The 24,085-nt window shown below is 37.1% G+C and overlaps 2 protein-coding genes across 2 annotated transcripts in view; both read right to left on the reverse strand.

Annotated features, from left to right (window-relative positions):
• Window positions 1-481: 481 nt before the first annotated feature.
• Window positions 482-6,389, reverse strand: LOC126055219 (uncharacterized). The gene is made up of 2 exons (XM_049843463.2): window positions 6,247-6,389; window positions 482-5,904 (listed from the first exon to the last, which is right to left on the reverse strand). Exon 2 carries the CDS (start codon window positions 5,805-5,807, stop codon window positions 1,143-1,145), a length of 4,665 nt encoding a protein of 1,554 aa, XP_049699420.2. The 5' UTR covers window positions 5,808-5,904; window positions 6,247-6,389; the 3' UTR covers window positions 482-1,142.
• Window positions 6,390-8,139: 1,750 nt separating this feature from the next.
• The window catches only part of LOC110380192 (TBC1 domain family member whacked), a 33,056-nt gene continuing 17,110 nt past the window's right edge, over window positions 8,140-24,085 (reverse strand). Inside the window, exons 2-7 of the mRNA XM_021340091.3 lie at window positions 19,962-20,083; window positions 18,740-18,932; window positions 16,385-16,568; window positions 15,578-15,772; window positions 15,023-15,255; window positions 8,140-14,288 (exon numbers count right to left, since the gene is read on the reverse strand). Coding sequence (XP_021195766.1) covers window positions 14,279-14,288; window positions 15,023-15,255; window positions 15,578-15,772; window positions 16,385-16,568; window positions 18,740-18,932; window positions 19,962-20,083 — 937 coding nt within the window. The 3' untranslated portion in view covers window positions 8,140-14,278. The remainder of the gene's footprint in view (window positions 14,289-15,022; window positions 15,256-15,577; window positions 15,773-16,384; window positions 16,569-18,739; window positions 18,933-19,961; window positions 20,084-24,085) is intronic.

Here is a 24,085-nt window from a genome sequence, read left to right on the forward strand (position 1 = left end):
CCCGAGTAATCTCAAACTGTCTGAAGTTCGCCCTATTTACAAGGGAGGTTAACTGCCTCGTTGGTCTAGTTGTCGCATATGTGGCTACTGAGCACGATGTCTCGGGTTCGATTCCTGAGTCGGGCCGAAATCGCTTTGTGGGTTTTAGACGACTTTCACAAAGCAGCCCGGAGCCTGGAAGTTGGTGATTGATACACCCGTGCATCGGAGAGCACGTAAATGTCGGTCCTGCGCCTGATCTCTTCTCCGGTCGTGTCGGATTGCCGTCCCATCGGGCTATGAGAGTGAAGGAATAGGGAGTGCACCTGTGTCTGCGCAAATGCTTGTGCACTAATCGGCTAGGAGGACATCATCATCATCATCATTAACTACAGACCGATATCCATCCTACCCTCCTTGTCAAAGGTTTTTGAACGACTATTAAACAAGAGACTTGTCAACTACTTGGAGGGTGAGGGGCTTCTTTCTGGTGCCCAGCTTGGATTTCGGAGGCATAGAGGTACAGATGATGCCATCCATACACTAACAAATTGTATAGCTTCCAACTTGGATTCTGGTAAGAAATGTCTTGCCATCTTCCTAGATCTGGCCAAAGCATTTGACACGATCTCGGTCCCCACCCCATCCTTTTAGAAAAACTTGAGTGATTCGGTATAAGAGGCTCTTAACTTAAACTTTTTGAGAGCTATCTATCAGAAAGATCTCAGTGTGTGAGAATGGGTAATTGTACTAGCTCTTATCTTCCTATAACATACGGAGTTCCGCAAGGCAGCATCCTGGGACCTACCCTCTTTCTCGTTTATATAAACGACCTCACTAACCTTTCTATACCCCAAGGCAAAATAATCTCTTACGCAGACGATACTGCTCTTATATTCAACGCCAATAATTGGGATGAGGTATTGAACTATGCCCAACGTGGACTGGATGTAGTGAAGAAGTGGCTACATAATAATCTACTCACAATGAATAGTGATACAAAATATTTGACTTTCAGTATGCAGATCACGCGCTCCCTGTGGGTCCAGCATCACCGGCCCACTCGCCACTTACCACGAGGCACCTACCATCCGAGCAGACCTGCTATATTATTATAATTTGTGGGTTTTCTGGGTACAATTATACACTTTATGTAGTTATTTTTACTTATTTTTATTCGTACAGTTATATAGTTTACATAGCTTCGGAAGTATAGAATTGTCTATTTCTGATACAATACAATTGAAATATAAACAAGCTTCTGTTTTTCTTGTTTCCATTATGCAAAATTCACATCTGATTTTCTCGTCATTGCGTTTAAACTTATGATGAAAAAGATCTATAAAGTTTCTTAAATTGTGTTTATTCAGTGCTGGTCTAGAACATTTCAGTAAAAATAATAAAATGTTGTTAAATTCCCGTTTACATACAAAATTGAATGTAGTGAATAGCCGACCAAATTGAGATAGAAGTATACGGACTACAGTCTCACTGTTATTTTGATAAAATGCTGCGTCAAACAGATCTTTTTCACTTAGCATAGAATCTAGAAACCTACTGACACCGTGTTCACGTCCAAAAATATTATATATTAAGTATTTCAACAGATCCCTAGAGCAAAGACTAGATTTCAATCTGTCAATAAAAAACAGCGCCGCAAAATATTCCATAAACGTACGATGTACGAACTTGGGCTTGTCGCCAACAATCATATCTATTATACCTGATTTTTCTTCGCCGGATCTAACGGCCTCCACTAAATTGTATATGTTTTGCATTTCTCCGTCGGAAAACTTAATAGTACTTCCTTTAAGAAGTGTGTAAGCACTGAGTTGCTTATGATGATCTAAGAAGGCTTTGTGTTCCTGGTCTAACATCCTCCGCAAATCAGGATCTTTAAAGCTAACGAAGGCCTTCTTTGATCCGAAACGAACTTTATAAAACTTTACGTTAACAATAGTTTCGTATAATGTGCTTAAATTCATAACTATGTAATCACGTTTATAATCATCGTAAGAAATTGGGAGTACATTCGACCATTCAAGTTCGACATAATTTATAAAAAGTTGCAGTAAACTTTCGGCAATCATAAAAATATGTAGTGGTACACCAGTAAATGTAAATGCAACCCTAGGACCGAGTACTTCACATACTAGACGATTAAAAGTGCTGACATGTTCTGTTAAAGTCGTAGGGTCAAAATCCAATTGCTTAGACCATATTTTCTCTAGGCATGTCACTCGCCCTTTTTCAGATAATACGAGCAATATATGTGCAAACGTACTCAAGGTGCACTGTAACTGATCAAGAACATACGGTCTCGTAGTCACCCACAAGTACGCAACTCGAGAAGACTTTAAAACACTCAATAATTGAAGCGCCTCGTTTGCGTAATCTGGACATATTTCATCAAAACCATCAAAAAGTAATGCAACCTGGTTATTGTTGTAACAATAGTTAAATAAAGCAACTTCTATGGCGTCATCTGTTTTGTTAACATCACGCATAGTTATTTCGTTGACACTGTTAATGCTCACTCGTTTTCCACTGGTATCTAACACATTGCTCGTTGGTTGTTCATTTTCTTCCAATGCTTGTAAACCAATTGCACCGTATACAAAGACGAGAGCTTCTTCTAAGTTAACATTCGTTTTGTCTCTTTTCCATGTGCTAAACCACTCAATATGATCATGGAAGTTTATTTTTGAGACCCAAAGCTTTGTATATTGTTCTTTTGTATGCACTGCTAAATGTGAGAGTAAGGTAGATTTACCTAAACCAGGCTCACCACTAATAATAACAATATTTTCGGGTATATCTGTTAATGTTTTGGGCAGTATATTGGGATTAGGGCAGTTACTAGCATCGAAATCGAAGTTTGGTCTGCGAATATTATAATACTGTAACAGAGCATTCAAGCTGCCCTTTGATTTAGCCCAAACTATATAATTGTCATCAGTACTATCGCGACTAAACATATGGACATTAGAATGTTCGTATTTGTTACAAATGTGTTCAAATATTTCAATTCGATCTGTTATTAATACAATATCGTAGCTTGCTTGTGGGCTTAAATCTTCAGGAACGCCATCAATTATAAAAACTAGGTCACAGTAGTTTTGTATATCACGTAAATCTAGAGTAATATTGCGGCTTACCTCTTGATGCACATAGAAGTCAACGCTTTTATCGTAAACAGCGTCTTTCGGCGATTTGCCCATCGAAATTGTTTTACCCTTAATTAACTGATAGACAGTTTTTGGTTTAATAGTCTGTAAAAAATCGTAGGTCAATATACTACCTACGGATACTCTTTCTCCTTGAAATATTAGTTCCCGTTCCTCAGTAATCATTCTTTGCACATCATCTTCGAGATCTCCAAAGTTGTTATTATTGTCTAATATTCGAATAATATCGTTAGTTCCGGTTTCCAAGTTTTCTATGGCATAATCGGCATCAGTAATGACTATAATTTTACCTTGAAATGCCCTTCTCACTACATCAAATGTAACATCAAATAGATTCTTGCCAATAGCATCAATTAACACCAATACAGAAAAATAGGCATCTTTTAACTCCCTTTCTATTGTTTCTATGTAGCTTTTATTCATGGTCGATTCCAATTTTAGAAAGTTAAAGCTGAAATCATTTTCTTGAAAATATTGTATCATTTTAATGCTAGTCAAGTTAATTTCGGGTGAAACAATAATCATTAATTTTGAATCATTTTTTATAAAATCTGTAACATTTAGTGCCTTGATGGCATAGGGTTTAAATGTAGCTCCAAGACTTTGTACTGTTCTACAGCAAGTATAATTGAGGATAGCCAGCAATGGTTTATACAAGGCATCACACTTGGCTTCAATGTAAAATTTACATGTTTTCGTCAAATATGGAGTCCAGTTGGATTGTTTCCACCACTTCTGAACTTTATCGTGGATTTTCAACAAAATTGCATCACACTTAACTCGACTGAACGAATCATCCCTGTTCAACTTAAGAGTATCATAAATTTCGTCCTTTATTATGTTTTCAACTTCATCCTCTTTGGGTTGATTGGTATAAAATTTAAGTTTGTCTAAAAAATCTTTCACCAGCTTTCTGTCGTCTTCCTCTTCTATCAGTGATAGTTTAGGAAAGCTTTTGATCTTTACGTGTAATCTGTACTGGCTAAGGCTGTAGTTTGTGTTTAATTCTTGTAATAATTTTAAACTGTCATCAGTCAGCTGATGTTCGTCGTCATTAAACTTTAGCATTTTGGTTTCTTGATCATATAAAAGTAGGTTGCCTACCAGACCACCAAGCCTGTATGACTCCAAATCTGTGGTTTGTAAAATTTTACCTGCACCGATGTCATTTTCAGTAATCTCAAAGACAAAATATGAATCTCTCTTGGAAGCATTTTGCAATATTTCTCGAATTTTTCCAGACAAGTAATTCAGTCTTTTTAGCTTTTTATTTTCGTTTCCATTAATTTGAAATGTAACGTTACCAAAATTCTTCGGTAATTCGAAGTTAATTGATTTTAATGCAGCAGTTTCGTCAGTCAGTGTTGTGTCTCTAAAAATCCCTAATTCCTTACAAATAGTATGTTTCATAAGGAGCAATACATTGTCGTTCGCTTGTAGGAACGAGTCCTTAAACATTCCGATATTATAAGAACTGTTCGGTTTATTGTCTTTCGTTACCGATATGACATTTTGTGCCAGGAATACATGATACACTTTGATTATTTCATCTGTCATCATATTTTGGCAAGATTTTTTTAAAATAAATGCTGCCAGTCGTTTAGCTAGCTGTACTGCCCGCAACTTAACCACTATTTGAATCAAACATTTAACTTCTGCTTCCTTGGCATGAAACTGAAGTATTTTCCCACTGTCACTTGTTGTCACGTAACTCTCTTTATCAGTGATGAGCACTGTTCCTCTATCACAAAGATTTTCCATCGCAGATGTGAATATTATGAATTCACAGTCTGTATCCACAAAGGAGCTTCCAAATATTTCATTTTCGCTGTCTGACTGGAATTTCTGTACGACCTCTATGTAACTTTCTAGATATTTATGTAAACTAAAATCTCCATTATCCTTTAAGATATCGTTAATTGAAACTTGGTCTTTTTTGGGATCGTCTCTATGTTTGGCTTGCAGAAATATTATTCTTGGTCTTTCAACATATTTCGTTTTGTATTTAAAAACAATGTCGTCAAAGGCTCCCAGGCCCGAAACATTAGTTGCTAGATAAAACTCGGTAATATAATCATCGTTCAAAGCTCTAAGCAGAATGAGACACAATAGTTTACTTTCATATAAATGGCCTCCTAGTCCAGAAGTGCCTTTTCTTTTTCGATATTGATAACGTTTATTGATCTTGTTATGTTCTGTATCTTTAACCAATTGCTCCGGCTCCTGTATTGCAGTTACTTCTTCAGATGGTTTCGAATCAACAACGCTGCTGTGTTTTCGTAGGTCACTTTCTTTGTCTTTAGCGATATTTGTTAAATGGTTTACGTTTTTTTTACCCTGACTGCTTTTTAAAAGCAGAGCAACGTCTAAAGCTGTATGATTGTCGCTATTTTTTAATGAAATATTAGCTCCTCTATCTAAGAGGAAATTTACTACTTTCCAATCTGCATTAATGACTGCAATGTGTAATGGCGTATTACATTTGTCATTTGCATCTGCAGCGTTTATGTTAGCTCCCGCCTCTAAATATTTTGTGATGTTCTTACATTTTTCCTTCGATGTCTTAAATTTCCTTATTACGTTAAAAAGGCGTCCATTATTCAGAATTTGCTTTTGAATATTTGCTGATTCCTCCTGCATTGCGGTACTGGTTTTTAATAAATCCGTTTAGACTGGATTTTGGTGCAGACTTTCTCGTATGTGGGTTTGTTCCATCGACTAACAATAGAAATTCAACCTGTAAAATAATGATGACTTTAAAAATAATAGAATATACATCAAGTTTTCACTTCAAGCCTATAATTACAATGCGGAACTATGTATAATTGAGAAATAACTTATTTATTTTCTTAAGAACAACAAACAGATATACCTCAATGTGTTTTATGTGTGGAGTAACAAAAAATTTAAAGTAAACACATACAAACAGAATTATATGAAGCATTGATAACAAAGTTGTACAATTGTATATCCAACAACGTTATTCATAGAATGTTTATTATCCTTAAAACTAATTTGCATATTTAGAAGAGTATTCTGATAGTTTTTTTATAGTTTTATATAAAATAATAACACTTACCAACACCTTGTTAGACACAGCTCAGCAGTATTATAAGCTTATCTGCCGCTGTATTATCTTGTTGCAAATTATTGATAACATGAATATCGCGTCTGAATCATAAGTTTAATAAAGGTAAAAATTATTACTTACATCGTTACGAATGACTATACTCTATCCACGGAAGCAAGAGCTAAAAGGTACCTAAACAAAGAATGACACTTTTTCAAGATGGCGGTATAACCCGACCGATGACAAAATCACAGATACTGCGAACATTTTACACAAAAATGTGACGTTTTGTACCGCCATCTTGAAAAAGTGTCATACTTTGTTTACCTTTTAGCTCTTGCTTCCGTGGATAGAGTACCTATAGCTGTTTCACTCGCGTCACGGGGGATTCCCGTGCTGAGATAAAACATAGCCAACGCAACGCGGGAATAGTGTAGCTTCCTAACAGCGAATGAATAGGTATGTTCAAATCGGTTTAGTAGTTTCGGACTTTCGGAGCCTTCAGGGCCTGTACGCACTGTGGACTAGTCGCTGGTGTGACTGTGACTTTCATTAGTTTAAATAAAGTGTTACGCACGTGGTCGCCAGTTGTTGCCTATGTTTCGGTTGTCGAGGGACTGAGTCGCCGCCGACTAGTCGACAACAAATTTGAGGAGTAGCTTTGAGCTACTCCTCAAATTTGCTTACGAGTCTAAGGTCACCGACAAGATAAACGTGTGTTTTTATAAAACTATTTAACTTACTCGTACAAGTACACCCGCGAGCAAAAAAATTGAATCACCCCCGTGCGCTATACAAATAAAACGATTGCCAATGATACAATATTTACTGTTCAATGTTTATTATGGTCTCGTTTGAAAGCCTATACTTTTTGCTTTAAATACCTAAAGGGTAAAAACATCATTTCCGTATTTCAGGAGCTAATCACCTTTATTTAAGACAGCAACCAAAATCGGGCCGCGCGGCGCCGCACCGCGCCGCGCTCTTACATTTTCCGTGCTCTTGCGGCCGCTGCCGGCCGCTGCTCTTTCAGTGGGAATTGACCCTAAACATTTAACTGTAAATATTGTATCATTGGCAATCGTTGTAATTGTATAGCGCAAGGAGGCGATTCCATTTTTTTTGCTCGGGAGTGTATTCACTATTTTTGAAGTAAAATTTCGTGGTGGCCTAGTGGGTAAAGAACCAACCTCTCGAGTATGAGGGTGTGGGTTCGATTCCAGGTCAGGCAAGTACCAATGCAACTTTTCTAAGTTTGTACGTACTTTCTAAGTATATCTTAGACACCAATGGCTGATAAAAAGGTGAGGGAAAACATCTTGAGGAAACCTGGACTATTATTGCACGCATTGAGCAAGCGTGGTGATTAATGCTCAATCCTTCTCCGTGTGAGAGGAGGCCCGTGCCCAGCAGTGGGATGATAAAAAGGCTGTAACAGTAACGGTAGTAAAATTTCAAAGTTAACAAAGTTTGGGCCTTTCCTCATCATCCTCCTGCTTATCCCAATTTTATTTGTGATCGGCGCAGCATGTTTTCTTCTTCCATACTCTTCTATCTGCCGTCATCTCAAAAGTAACATTCTTTCTTACCATACTTACTAGGCATTTGGGCCTTCATGTACTTACAATTATCATCATCATCATCATCATCATCATCTCAGCCATAGGACGTCCACTGCTGAACATAGGCCTCCCGCTTTGATCTCCACAGACACCTGTTGGAAGCGACCTGCATCCAGCGTCTTCCGGCGATTAGCTTACAATTAGCTCCGTTAAAAATAAGTCACGTTTAGTTTGATAAGTCAGAAAGGAAAATGACTCTTAAGAAACGAGTTTGTGCTGCTTCTGTATATAAGAGAAACTAAGCTATGGGAAGATGTAATGAAGGAATTAAACACAAAAATAGATATATTTTATATTAAATATTTATTTACAACTTGAATATTTCAGCGATATGAAACCTCCAGCCGCTGTACAAAAATACTCGGAGAATATACGTTAGCAGTCTGTAATCGGAATGTTGGAGTACGAACATACGTCGTGTAGTAGACGAACACAATATTACGACCGTATGAGGAAAATATACATTTGTGCTGTGCGGAGTTTGCGAGACCATTTGACACATCAAACATAATAGGTTATAATGTAATTCGAAATAATTATAAAACGTTTCAATATTAATGAAAATAATTGAAAATTATCTATTAATATTAACAATTGAATGGAATTTCAAACATTCACCATCACTATGGTATGTTTAAGATCTGAAGGCATAAAAATGTATTCTCGCACTTATCCTATAAGCAGACATTTCACCGATGACTATACAATCTAATCCTAAATAATATAGAAACTAGCAATAACAACAAATAAAATAATAATTATTACGATCTAAGTAGATAACGTTGAATAAAAATTTTCATTGAAAAATAATAAACAAAAGGAAATCACACACACGACACCGAAGGTATACTTCAATCAGATTAAGAGACCCCGCACACCGGTGACTAAACTGTCGGCCGACGGTCGGCATACAATTTATTTTAAAAGTATGTACCTACTCGTGTATACATTCAAACTTTTTAGTCCGTCGGTACCGGCTGAGTACCTGTTGCACACTACCATTCATCTCGGATTTATGAGCCCGAACAAACTATCGGCCGACAAAAAGTTTGCAGTGCGAGGCTCTAATGGAATTCAGTGCAACTTTTTGTACTTTCCAGAAAGTACTCGGTTCGCTCGATAAACGCACCTCTTGGTCTTTATTTAGCAAATTATTGCACAAAACGCAGAACTTACTTTCATCTAAGAACACATTACATCAAACAAACTCGGATAATTCAAGCTCGCGACATTAATACTATGCAATACTTGAAATGAACTCGACTTAGTATCCGACATTATTATAAATAATAGTAATTATAAATAAAGGACCATGCGTCAATTTGTACCCATTTTTTTTAACATTACCCAACAGAGATGAATTCTGTCGTGTCTTGGCGAGCACTTTATTTCATTCCGTAGCAGGATTTTATACACCATGTTAGCGCTGGCTGCAATGAAATGAAGTATATTGCTCGCCAAGAGCTTTCATACAACATAGGTATCATCAAAATTGAGGAATTTTGAAAAGCGGGTGTACATTTCATACAAAAGTGCCCATGCACCTTTCACATGCCCAATAGAAAGTGACAATATTTTTTTTAATTGCAGAAATATTTTTCAAATCAGATGGGAATGCGTAATATTTGCAAACTAAAAGTTCGTTATTCACTACACCATTGGATACACATATCAGATTACAGTCACCGAGTAACAAATAAATAAAATTAATCATTATGCACCGTGGGACGCATTTGCGCGGACTTATTAACTAAATCATAGCCTACATTCGATATTTTCTCTAACAATACATTACATTGGTAACAGGCAGTCGAGTTGCTTATAACACAAAGAATTTATCGTATTGCACACCTAGATCTAAAGAGGGTTAACTTAAAATAAAGTGCACTGTGTTCTACTGGTCAATCCCTTTTATTTGATACCCATATTGTATAGGTACCTTAAAAATAACTAGTCCGCCATCTTGTATATTCAGCCATGTTGGATTCAGGATGACGTCACATAGCTTAACATGCATTGTCATCCCAACTAAACATGTATGCACAGCTCAATCGGTTGAGGCCAAATGCCTTAACATTGAGTTGTAAAATTCCACCCGAACACACATACATTGCAAGTTAAATAAAAGCTTGTAAAAACATTTGTTTTTTTTTTAGAGAAGACGAAAGAACTGATTCCTTCGACCCTAGAAAATTGCTTTTTTACGCAGCTAGAACGCATAACTGAAAGAACTTGATTTTTGGGTTAAGCCCATTTCGATCTAGGTGTGCAATTTTATAATAATTATTTCATAATAGATTTTCGTTTCATAAGATAGAACAGGTATGAAGTTCCATATTAAATTATCAAAAACAAAATATAGCCTTGCTTATTAGAATTAACGAGTGACCGTTGTAGATTTGTTTATATTTTATTTCAATGAGACAAAAGTTTTTAACAATGATGGCCAGTATTGATCAAAGAATTGAAATCAAGTTGCCTTGAATATTTATATATCTGCAAAAATCGTCATCAAAGTAGTTGTTAATTTTTAAACAGAAAAATTATATGAATGCGTTTAATTTTAATGTTGGTTTTTATTTATAGTTCCATATTCTTTTTCAAAAGTGAAATTACTGTCACCGACTGTACATAAATTAAATATTTTATAGATTCTTTTTCAAAATGTTTTTTTTTTTAAGAATAAACAATAGCTCTGAGACTGAAACGTAATGGAGTAGTAAAATATGAGTTCTATTAAATATTGTTGAAAAGTTTAAAAAATACATAATTATGTATCTCTGGCTATATACTTTCTTGTACATGCAATAGGAAGACTACTGGGAATTTGGGTGTATGTACATTATTGAGAGAGTAAAATACCAAGGAAAGATAAATCAAAGAGCTTATTGTTATTTGAAGTTTGCTAACTTAGTCCACATTCATTTATTTTTATTTTTATGTATAGAATCAAATTGCCGGCTCATCAAAATTTCTAATGGTAGGTACGTTTTGAATGCCAGCTGCCGACTGCAACTGCCGACCACAAATGCCGCGACTGCATGAAGTCGGCCGCAGCTGCACTACTGGTTTGTATGTATTTATAACCATCGGCACGAATCTTGAGCGCTGACCTTCACCTGCGCAGAAGTGATTTATTAGCAAAGAACCCATCCCGAGTGACGGCTATGACGCGATGCGCTGCGGGCCAATCATCGCTTTACCGACGCCCCCGCACCTCACTTCATAGCACAAAAGGGACCCAATAAATCACTTCTGCGCATGTCAGCGCTCAAGATTCGTGCCGATGATTATACATGAAACCGTTTTGGATCGAAGCGACAGCAACATTTGCAGTCGCTGTCAGATATATGACATCGATATTAGCTTTTTTTTTATAGATATTTTATTTCGACTGATGATTTATAAGGATTCCTTACTACAAAAACTCGAGAAGAAATATTCAATCCACTTCTATTACAAAAACTATACACTTGAGAAATGCATTTCGGAAATATCTACTGAATTTTTAAATTTTAATATAATGCCAATGACAATGTATTGAACAATATTTTAAAGTACTTTTTACACATTTTTATTATTAGATATGTAATTTAAATCATTACGAATCTTATCACAATGTATTATGAATTATTTTTACAATTTTTATATTATACAGTCCAATTTTATTCTAGTTATAGTCTACTAATATTATAATAATTAATTAATTATTACATTTGTAACTGGGGCAGTTCCCAAATCGTATATTTCTATTTTTTATTATTTTATTCGATCTCATACTACTGACGTTTCTGACTTATTTTTGACAGATAGTCATCTTATCTTTTGACATTTCATATTCAAATTGTCAAACTGAACAAAATAATTTCTTCTGCTTCTTTATTTTGAAAAAGCAAGCCCCAGTTACATGAATGAGCACAGTAGCTGCCATCACACTTTAAAATTATTTTTTTTATGATAAAAAATAAATAAGTTTAAATGATATTTACAGCTAAGCAACTCACGAAAACTCTATAGGGAAAGAAACCATTCCTCCGGTATAAAATGAGGCAGATTTCAAATACTGTATTTATGGGTATTACTAGTTTATCATTATTATATCCTTACTAGTAGACAGCGGAGAACGAACGGTTCCATCTCCATTTCATATCAGAAAAAAAGTTTTGTAATTTATATTACTGAAAAGTTTCATCAAAATCGTTATAAGCTTGATTGAGGAACAAACCTTTCACATTTATCGCAAGTAGGATAAAAACAAAAGGTCAAAAGTCTCACATGTGTGACTTACGGCCGATCCCCATATCCTATCTACAAGTTGATTTGTTAACTGGAGATAAAATTTGGCATTAACCCGATACAGGTACAGTCAACTTCGGGTAAGTGGTAATAGTTTTATAGGAAAATCGTACTTATTACTATTGAGTTAAGGTGCATGACAGTTACCACTAATGTGCAGTTTACTGTACATCATGTCCAATTTTATCTTGAGTTAGCACACATAGATGGAATTTTGGGCGTTAGACTTTCAAAGTGGAGCAAAGAACATTTTTAAATCAACCAATAGAATTTCTCCGCTCATTGGTTCTTTCGAGTGGGCAGAGTCGAGACGTTTGAATAGCGAAACACTATTGGTTGTTTTAAAACTCGCTCCGCCATGATGGAATCTGGATCTCCGAGAGTTGAAAAGTATAGAGCAAGCAGGCTTAATACAATGTGTGTTATAACTTCGTAAGACCGAAATTTGAATTTCAATACTTTTTGGTATAAATATTTTTGCCTAAGTGTAACCCCAACTAAGCAATAGAAGGTATACAAAAAGTATACACACATTCCATTCTTACATAAGTGAAAAAATAGACACTCAAAAGTCTGGTGTAATATAGATTCGAGAAAAGAACGACTATATTCATTCATATACATAAATAATATGTACTTATAATAAAAAAGTACTAGATATGCACGATATATATTTTAATTTTTTGGTTATTTGTTGAACATTTTAACATAGGAAAGATTAGCTTTTCTTTAAGTCCCATCCAAGGAGGAAGGAAAGATAGCGGAGATGCTGTTCGTCTCTTTCACACATATAAAAAAAAATAAGATCGCAACAGTTTTGTAGCTCTGATAGTAGAAAAGAATGCAGAATCAAAAACATTTAAAAAAAAACTCAATTTTAAAAGAATTTACGTAAACATTTCACAAATGATTGTTTATGTACAATTTGACAATTAATTTAATATAGTAAAATGAACAATATAGAACATTAGTACTGAATTTTCTACATTCAAATATAAAACGTTTAAAAAAATGTGTAAGTAGAATAAAATGATTCTTCCGAAATTGTAGAGTACAGAAAAAAGTTGAAAAAATCACAGAGTCCACATTCATCATCGGCCTAGCCTTTTCCCAACTATATTGGTGTCGGCTTCCAGTCTAACCTGATGCAGCTGAGTACCAGTGATTTACAAGGGGCGACTGCCTATCTGACCTTCTCAACCCGGTTACCCGGGAAACCCAATACCTTGGGGAGACCAGTTTAAAATGCCTTCCGAAACACAGTGTTCAAGATATACTTAGAAAGTAGATACAACTTAGAAAAGTGTCTACATTGAAAATCAAAATTCAGTACTTATAAGTATTCACATATTATTATAATTTACATGCAACCTCGTTAATGACTAATTAACTAGCACATTATTTATTTTTCTCTTTACAAAAACCCTATATTCATAATGTCACTACCTCAAATCTAACAGAAAATCTACTATTTTAGAAGTATCATTATGATACAATATGGGACTCTCTTTATATTATGGATGAAACTTATTTTCATTAATACCTTTAATAATCGCTGAAAGATATGAGCTTTGCTTTTGAAAAAATGTTTTTTTAGTCTACTCTAAATTGACGAAACTATCATTCACCAAGCATTGAATTATTTACGGTCACAATAATTTAACAAAAAAAAAAACTTTCGCGCCATATAATGACGTTGACATCGATCTGTCAAATTGACGTCTTCAAAAAAGGCGTTCCTAATTCAAACGGAAAACAAGACTCACACCGGTCAACGAGGCCTGTACATTTGAAAACTCGACTTACGGCCCCTCCCAATATTGAATCTGTTGTTTTTTCTAACTAGAGATAGAATTTTGACATTAGACCTTTACAAGTGAAGAGTCCCCTCTCTGGTTAGGAAAAGATAGATGTTATATCGGGAACGGTTATTACGATGGTAAGCTTATCCTATCGTACGCTAGTCCACTCAGTCGTCATTGGTCGTGCGTGGTTAACGCTCACTATCACAAACACTGGTACTGGCGTACCTACTGTCTCGAGTCTATATGTCTCACTTACAATGTATTGAATAGATCCCTGGCGTTATTCTTCGAATAGCGCTTGTAGGAACAGTCGCTGAATCAGCTGCCACTGGAATAAAGAAATAAGATCTAATTAATACCATGCTTTTGTTTCAAAGTTGTTGAAGTTGAAACTTGAAGTTCGAGCCAAAAACTTTTCAATTTTAATACTTATATGACATTTTTAATATTTATATATCTTATAGATATTTTTGAGAACGTTTGCTCTTGTCTCCACCATCTGCCTAGCCTTTTTCCCAACTATGTTAGGGTCGGCTTCCAGTCCTACTTGACCACCTCAACCTAGTTACCCAGGCAAACCTCTTGGAAAGACTGGTTGTCCTGTTACTCGGACAACGCAATACCCCTTGGTAAAACTGTCAGACTTTATGGCTTCTGAGTACATGTAACGACTGCTAAAAATGTTCAAAATGTCTTCATTGAATGAAAGTTCAAATGATCATTATTAAAGTCCTGGTGCCCTAGTGGGTAAAGATTCGATTCAAGGTCAGGCAAGTACCAATACAACTTTTTCTAAGTTTGTATGTACTTTCTAAGTATATCTCTTGGACACTAATAATTGTCACTGTTATTGAACATCCTTGACAGTCATTACTGGTAGTCAGAAGCCGGTAAATCTGTCACCGGTCTAACCAAGGGGTATTGGATTGCCCAGGTAACTGGGTTGAGAAGGTTTCACATAAGCAGTCGCTCCTTGTAAAACACTGGTACTCAGCTGAATCTGATCCCAACATAGTTGGGAAAAGGCTCGTAGGATGATGACATGACCATTATAAAACGTACCTTCTATTAGGCATGGCCCGTCGCCTAGCGGTCTGACGCTGGTGCTCAAACTCGAAGTCTTCCTCAGTCAAGTTGAGACGCTGCATGTGGTACATCAGGTAGTCCTCCCCCAGCACCGGCTCGGGCGGGTGGCGGAGCACCTCTAGCGTCTCGCACAGCCCGCAGGCCCGCTTGCGCACCTTCGCCGGCCCTAGGGCTCCGGCCAGGATTACGAGCGCCGCTTTGAATAGCACCTGCGGGAAGATAGATAGATCTATGTGAATAAACAATATTAGTCGTACCACAAAAACTTTTAAGCGGACACTTGTCTTAAAAAATGACGTCATAATCTGACGTTGAAATAAGGTCCATTTTGCAGCCACCCTTTTTTTAGACAACGTTTTTTGTAAGGCTGTATGTCTTTAGCACTAATGGAAGCTGACAATCTGGTCTGAAGTCTGAACCCTAAAATCGACAATCCATTTCGAATATGAGTGATGATGTTTCCTGTCTTAAAGAAGCCTGCGCCTTGTGACACGTAGGGTCCTTCTGTGTCAGGTGCGTTAGTGTAGGTACCTTGACTCCCTCGCAGAGGAAGCAGTCCCACACCCGCAGCAGGCTGTCCCAGGGCAGCGTGCGGGTGAGCGCGCACAGGAACCACTCGGTGGCGTACAGCACCGGCTCCACCTTGTGCTTCACGAGGTGCCGGTGCACTGCTGGGGCCGTGCGACGGAGCAGCGCGTGGAGGATGTCGCCGTCGCGTTGTAGCACCTGGAACCAAAAATGCAGTTATAGTATCATCATCTTCAGCCTTTACTACTTACGTCGAAACTTGCACAAAGCAGCCCGAAGCCTGGAAATTTGTAATTGATACACCTGTGTATCGGAGAGCACGTAAATGTCGGTCCTGCGCCTGACCTCTTTCCGGTCGTGTCGGATTACCGTCCCATCGGATGCAGAGAGTGAAGGAATAGTGAGTACACTTGTGTCTGCGCAAATGCTTGTGCATTATAATATGTCCCGCGCAGTTGGCTAATCTCCTTATACGAGAACAACCGCCGTGGCCGGCTAGGAGGACAACATCATCACATATGTTGGGATCCTTGAATAAGCATACAACATTTTGTATTCCATAATCATACCCTACTTCGGGAACTATTCCTTACCTTACATCCTTTGCAGTCGTTACGGGTAGTCAGAAGCCAGTAAGTCTGACACCAGTCTAACCAAGGGGTATTGGGTTGCCCGGGTAACTGGGTTGAGGAGGTCAGAAAGGGCAGTCGCTCCTTGTAAAGCACTGGTACTCGGCTACATCCAGTTAGACTGGAAGCCGACCCCAACACAGTTGGGAAAAAGGCTCGGAGGATGATGATGATTCCTTACCTCAAGTCCCGGATTATAGTAGCCGCTGAGGTACTTATCGCTGATGCTGACGAGGCACCAGAAGGCTTGCACGGCCGGCATGTGCATGAGAAGGAAGGCGGCCACCGGCGCCTGCGCCTGGAAGTACCCCACTTTCGGGTTCAGCACCGAGTACGCTTTGAGCACTGAGAACAGCTCCTGTTGCCTGAAAAGAACATAGGATTTATGGCTAAGGTAAGTTCTTGCATTCCAATTTTCCAAATAAACTGCTTATGCATTTGATAAATAGGTAACTATGTATATGTATGCAGTGTCTTTATCCAATGTTTTAGTAACCTACTTTAATAGAAAGCCAGTGACAAACAATGTCGGGACAACTTTTCACACACGGTTAGTTAGCCCCATGGTAAGTTATTAATTAACAATAAAAAGGAAGGTCCTAAGTTTGACCTGCATGGATGTATATTTATCTCATGTTTGGCTGATACGATTTTGATGCAATTTAAGCATGGTATTTCTAGACTTAGCAGAAGGTTTTAGGTAAGTGTAATTGAAATCGAATTTATCGATTTAGTAAAAAGTTTTTTTTTGCAACCCAGTGTAAAATCTTGTTTGTTTGTGAATAATTTATTTAGTGTAACAGGTCATAACAAATAATACCCTATATCTAAAGCTCGAACCACAAACAGTCATTAACAAAATAACAAAAACATCAATATAAAACAGTTCACAAATACGTCATACGTATGACGTTATAAATATGATAACATGCGGTTAGTCATACTACGGACTGTCCCTAACCTAACCACAAAGACGGGGCCTGCACGCCCATCGAATGATAAAAGTGTTAACAATTTAGCTTGCAATTTTATTTTATTACTAATACTAAAGTTGTAAATACAAAAGCCATTTGAAGTGACAACTTGACTGCAAAAGAGGAGAGAATCGGTCGTGGCGATTTTTTTATACCTACTCAGTAAATAGAAGATTCTCTTTAGATAGTTTTTTGTATACTGGTAATACTTACTAATACTACCAACTTGCAAGTATAATATTTATCTCTGTTGGTGTGGAAAACCACCTTATTATCAACCGTGGTTTAAATAAAGTACCAGCTTTTGTACCACCTTTAAACCACCGTCCCGAACAAAATCAGTGGACTAAAGCTAAAGCGGGTTCTTCTAAAAACCACGTTTTATAATAAGGTGGTATGTGTTTGCAAATTGAGAAAAGAAACCTTGATATACACGAGCAATGTTTTAAATAAGATCTACCTAAAAGGTACTGGAAAACATTCAAAACAGCACGTATATAGTAAGAGTAATATTATGGATCAGTCATAGATACAACTAGCTAATTTAACACATAGGGAAAAGGAATACATTTAAAATCTATTACAGTTATTCGATAACAACAATAATATTATGTAGTTGTGTCACTCCAAATGGCAATCTTCCAAGTTTCCCGTGAAGATGCAGTTGGCAACAAAACGAAAGTAAACAAACAATATAGACAGAATTAATATTGTTTCTAAGCTGTCTTGAACATGTGTTGTTTTGTTTTGATCTTGCGGCTAATTTAATATGTTATAGATTGCTTTTTGCTGGAATTTTGCCAAGTGTTGAAATTTTTACTTAATTGGCAATATTTCTATACGATTTTTTATTGAAAATGTGACTTTCTAGAGTAGTATAGTGTCAATTTTTTCAAAAACAAACCAATGTGTAATTTTGGATAATCTTGTGGCAGTGAGCCCAAAATATATTGGCGAATGGCTACGTATACAACTATTAAGTATGTTATAAAGTGTTATTAATTATTCGAAAACGTAACCTCCCTGCCTTTACTGAATCAACTGCGACAATAGGGCCCATATCAAGAAAAACTATGGGTTATACATATATACCACATACGATTAGGAATCCTTATTCTCGCCCGCATACTTAACTAATATAGATAGCTTGAACTAATCTTATGAGACATACCTTACTTAACTTATTCTGGAAAACGGACGACCTAAGTTTCCTCGCCAAGCCATCAGTACTTTATATAAGAGATCCTTTCTAGACCTAAATTCAGCAGTAGGTATATTTATGACAGCTCGAAATAAATAAATATTGCGTCACCTTCTCACACGGTCGGTTAGCCCCATGGTTAGCTATTTATCAGCTTCTGTTATGGGTGATAAACTACATATACTTTATATACATGGGTGCTTATAAATAAATTTTCAACATCCAAACCACAGCCAACAAACACGCTCATCACACAAATGTTGACCTCACCGGGAATTGAACCCAGGTCCTTCAGTTCGGCAGTCCGGCATGGTGACCATTGCGCCAACAAGGTCGTTAATACAGTAACAACATTACTCACCCCAGCCCCTCTTCTCGTATAAACATCTCGTGGTAAGGGAACTGTCTGTGGAGGTCTTTCCTGATATCCTCCATGCACTTGGGGTCGCCTGGTGCCTGTAGCAGCTCCTCGTATTCGTTCGGATGCTTCTCCAGAAGCAGCTGACCTCCGCACAGGTATAGCCAGGCTTTAGGACGAACTGACGCTGGTATGCCTGGAATGAGATAGTTTGCTGTTTAGGGGTGCATGGGAATTACTTTCTAGAATGGTAAAAACGACTTCCATGGACTTCTACACTGACGGAATTTTCAGTACCCGAATATAGCCTATGCAATCTCTCTATGAACCTAGTATCTAGCTTAAGAAATCCTGGTTTGAACCAACAACCTCACAAACTTTATAATAGAAATGGATTGCCCTTACTCAACACAAAAAAATGTTCGATATAAAGAGTAATTTTGCTGCGTATTCGTATTTACGAATTGATTTGAGTAACAGTTTGAGGGGCAGTGTCTTTAAAAGTAAAACATTTTAAAGACTATCTTTACTTGGATCCTGTTTTCATCAGCACCGCGGACGTTTACCAAATCTATGTCAGGAGTCACAGTCGACGCACACGCATTTACGAGTATTGTGACATCTTGCGAAGACAAGAGTTTCGCATTACATGTGCACCTTCTTAAGATTGTTCATAAAATTGTGAGATGAGATCTAGTACCAACACAAGTATCGTATGGAAGAAGAAAGACATGCTGCGTTGGTCCTAAGTAAAATTGGAATAGGGGAAGAAGGATAAATGAATAGATAACATGAATAGATAACATAATATGACAAAGATTTATGATGATTGACAGATGTCAGAGATCAGAAAAATACGAAACACAGTTCTCGCTAAATAACTTTGCCCCAAGTTAGCAAGGATAGACAAAATTAACGAACCACGAGTGAGGCGTGAAATGGAAATACCCAGAAGGGCCAAGTAGGCACTAGGATCTCTCTGTATACATGAAAGGCTGGTTTAGGCATCAAAAATTTCGGCACTTCTTCTTCCTGCCCCGTTCCCAATTTTATTTGGGGTCGGCGCAATATGTCATCCTCTTCCATTTTTTCCCTATCACCGGTCATACTGACACTAACTCCCTTCTTATTCATGTCGTCTTTCAGGCAATCCATCTGTGTTTTCTTAGGTCTTTCTCTCCTCAAAATTTCAGCACTATGGAAAATAAATATTTCTCGTACGTACCTTTTCGACACCTCTCCCTAACTTTCTTGTAGTTCTTGCTCATGAAGGCCTCCCAATTGTTGAGCATTCGCAGCCATTTCTGTTCCCGCTTTAGTATCGTGCTCGGCGATACAGTCCTTTTGCTGCAACAACGAAATATACACCTTTAGTATACGGCTTTAAGGCCCTTTATCAATTGTTCTTTCAATGACTGTATGCTGATTAATATTTGAGACTATTTACGAGAGGGTTTTGAGACAAGAGTATTATTGTTGCAATCACAATGTTTAGGTACTTAATACAGATAAAACAGTTACTCTTCCAATAAAACATAGGTAGTAAAATTTTTACGGATGTATCAATAAAGATTAAAAGCAAAACGAATGACTTTTTCGATCCAAATTATATAATAAGGCTGCTCAAATTGTAATAAACCATATCAGGATTTAAAGTGGTGGAATCCAGGCCTAACATTCACAAAAGATATTAGTATAATAAGGTTAAAGTAATATTAGTTATTAAACATCGACAGGAAATGTTTTCAGGCTACCAAGCCAAAGCAATTCTTTGCTTTACTAAAATCCAATAATGATCAAACCAAACGTGCTTTATCCGATCGCCACTCAAATTAAAATAGTTTTCAATCAATTTTCCGACATGCCAGTCATCCGCATGCCTGCCAACAGGAATTCAGAACCATAAAGGAAATAAAAAAAACACGCTCAGTCGCCGGGCGTTAGAATTAGTCGCGGCTTGAACTGACGGACGTGCGTTTTTTACTTCGACGTTCAATCTCCGCAGCTATGACTGGAATCCTTTAGATAACTTTTCAAGAATGATTGGGAGGCAAAAAGTTTCTAGTCTAATTTTGTTCGAAGTAGGCTGGTTTTGCTGCTACAGACGTTTATGAAAATGTTGTAAGCACGTATCAAACGTCTGTAAAACCTTTTTTGTTACAACACTGCTAGTTTTCCACCGAATTATTTTCAAGGTGCATTCATAGCTTAGTTAGTTTCGTCTGAATTCAACACAAAAAAAATTTGTCTTTTATAATATCGTATAAATAGCAGCGTACATTAGGGGTCTCAACATTCTTCACAAATTAACATGTTAAACTTTAACCAGCTGTTAAAATAATAGCTAGACAGTCGTTAACCAGTCGTCACAAGTTATGATACCTACTCGACTGCGCATTAGCCATGCAATCCAATTAGGTTGTCTACATGATTACAACAACTAATTAGGTGTTTCCAGTCGAGGTGTCGAATATTCTATTAATTTCTATTTTGTTTAATGTAAGGTGTCAGTATCAAGAGTAAGATATTTTGGATATAATGATAAATGTTTCATGACTGAGGGAAATTGCATTTGTATGAGAAGAGTATTCACTACCCTTTCAAAACTAATTTAACGCTTTTTAAGAAACCCTACCAAAATTCCAAAAGTGCATAAAATCCTACAGGATTCTGTTTTGATTGCCATATAGCCATATAGAAGCTGGTAGACGTTAGTTTTGGTTAAAGTACCAGGGAAGCAAAGCTCGAAAGATCTTTACAACAATAAAGTCCAACCAAAAAAGGTAAAACTAAAAAGTTTGCATACCTAGCCACAGATGAGGATATAGGAGAAATAAAAAATAAGCGTTCACAAGTATTTTTTGTAACTGGCAGCAAAAATAACAATGATGCAGCATTTTATCAATTTGACACTGAATTTTAAATAAACGCCGTATCTTTACAGTGGCGTTTATCAAAATAGCACGCCGAGGTGGTAAAGTTTCATATTATCAACTGGGTCATTTTGAAACATCAACATTAAGTTAACTGCATGTTGTTTTTTGATACTGACTTAAAACTATAATTCTTGAAAGATCAAACCGATAGATTTGTAATAAAATTCTTGGTTATCATTGAATCCGTAACTATCTAGAAGAAACTTGGATTAGATTTAATGAGAGTAAGATCATGTCCTATAATTTCTTCATCTGAACAGCAAACTTTCCATATTTCATAGCAAAATAACTATCCCAGTCCCATACCTATTAACCAGTAAGTACAACAAAACCTGTTCATCATATTTGTCTTAATTTTCAAGAAGCCATGCTCGGCAAATTTTATGATTATTATAACAAAAAAATCCTGTCACATTGCATTATTTCTAAAAGCAGAACAAATTAACTGAAAAATTTAAGCTAGTAACGAAAACGAATCGCTGCAAAACCGACTCCACGTAGTCTTGTTTGCCCTACCCCTAGAGTGCAATTCAAAACCGCGTAGGCGCGGAGGGGCGAGGCGGCCTGCGAGCTGCGGTGGTGAGCGTGAAAACCATCTGCGACGATAAGCTCGCATGGGACCGCCGGAGCCACGAAGCGCCCCGGAGCCGTGACAGAAGCCATGCTTGCTGCATGTTGCATGCTTACTTCCATGTTGCATGCCTGCTTACATGCTGCATGCCTGCTTGCATGCTTCAGGCTTGTTTGCATGCTTCTTACAGGAAAATAAAAATTTCAAAACTATGCCAAAGGATGATTCTGAGTATAAACATTCCGAAATATGATAGTTCTGCCTTTTAATGACTACTTATATGAAATGTATGCCAAAGGGAAATACTGACAATGACTAAAAAGTGCCTATTAGCAAACAAGGAAGCGTGGACGCTTATTAATAATTCAATAAATGACAATTTTGTATTTATCATCTGCCTAGCCTTTTCCCAACTATGTTGGGGTCGGCTTCCAGTCTAACCGGATGCAGCTGAGTACCAGGGTTTTACAAGGAGCGACTGCCTATCTGACCTCCTCAACCCAGTTACCTGGGCAACCCGAACCCCTTGGTAAGACTGGTTGTCAGACTTTCTGGCTTCTGACTACCCGTAACGACTACCAAAGATGTTTAAATGGCAGCCGGGACCTACAGTTTATCGTGCCATCCGAAACACGGAAGAACTCATTATGACAAGATGGTCACCCATCCACGGACCGACCGCGCCAAGCGTTGCTTAACCTTATGATCGATCGATCCGCGCGGCTTTGACTTAGCCACGAGCTCTTTTTCGCTCTCTCTTTAATTTTATATTTTTTTGCTGATCTCATTATGTGGTAATTAATAAATAATAAGATGACTGTGACTAATAAAATGCTGTTTTATTCAGAAAAACTGCTGTAAGTAATATAAAAATAGAAGCTATATTTAAAAGAAAAAGAGTTAACATGTATAATGTGCATTAAGATTGTTAGCTATGCATTGATGAAAAAGCTTTTGCTTTAGGAAAAATCGCTGTACGCTGCGAAAATAAATTGTAGTGTGTTTAGTGATATTTTGAGTTGAATATTTTGCTGTGCAATCAGTAATTTTGATGGGAATTCGGAATCTTATTGCATGGAAAATTGATATTTTTTGATTTGCGTTTAAATACTACCCAATAAGATATAAGAAGAAATACAGCATGAAAACATGAAGGAATAATATCCCAAATGTATGACGTCACGAGCAATGAAAAAGGCATCGCAACTATAACTATAAAATTAGGATCCCATCCGTCAGAGTGATTGATGTTGCAAACGCGAACTTTTCGTGCGATTTATATCCAGCAAAAATAGCAAATCCATATTTTTCATTACTAAATAACTATAGCAGTTCCTACTCTGTATTTATAGTGTCTAACCACGCTACGCTTGTGGTGATAAAAACTTTATCTTTGTATCAAAATGCGTGATAACTGATAACAGAACTGGGTCTTTTATTATTGTTATTTTGAAAGAGATTTTATTCTGCGTTCTTTGACTCTTATGATTCATAGGAAGTCCTTCAATCAACAATACTTCAACAAACAATAGACCATGCACGAGGTTCGATTCCCGGGTCGGGCCAAAACAGCTTGGTGGGGTTAAGAAACTATCAAGCCCGGTTACAATCCATGTCAGAGATCCTTTTTTTTTTTTTAGCGACGTAAAATCATCAAATGACCCCTCCCGCTGTGGGTTAGCAGCGGTGAGGGAGTGTCAGACTCTTACTGACTAAAATCGTCGTGTTCCGTCATAGGCCTTTTATGTACCAGGGCCGCACTCTCTCTGACACTAGGACTTGTTAGGTGATTAAACCTGCAACTCGCTCGATAAGAAGATCAGAAAATACCAAAGAAGCCTC

Source organism: Helicoverpa armigera, chromosome 22, assembly GCF_030705265.1.
Source record: "Helicoverpa armigera isolate CAAS_96S chromosome 22, ASM3070526v1, whole genome shotgun sequence".
In the NCBI taxonomy this organism is placed as follows: Eukaryota; Metazoa; Arthropoda; class Insecta; order Lepidoptera; family Noctuidae; genus Helicoverpa; species Helicoverpa armigera.

Excerpts from the sequence above, each read along its gene's own strand:
- LOC126055219 (XM_049843463.2), bottom strand. The coding sequence starts at position 5,807 with ATGCAGGAGGAATCAGCAAATATTCAAAAGCAAATTCTGAATAATGGA.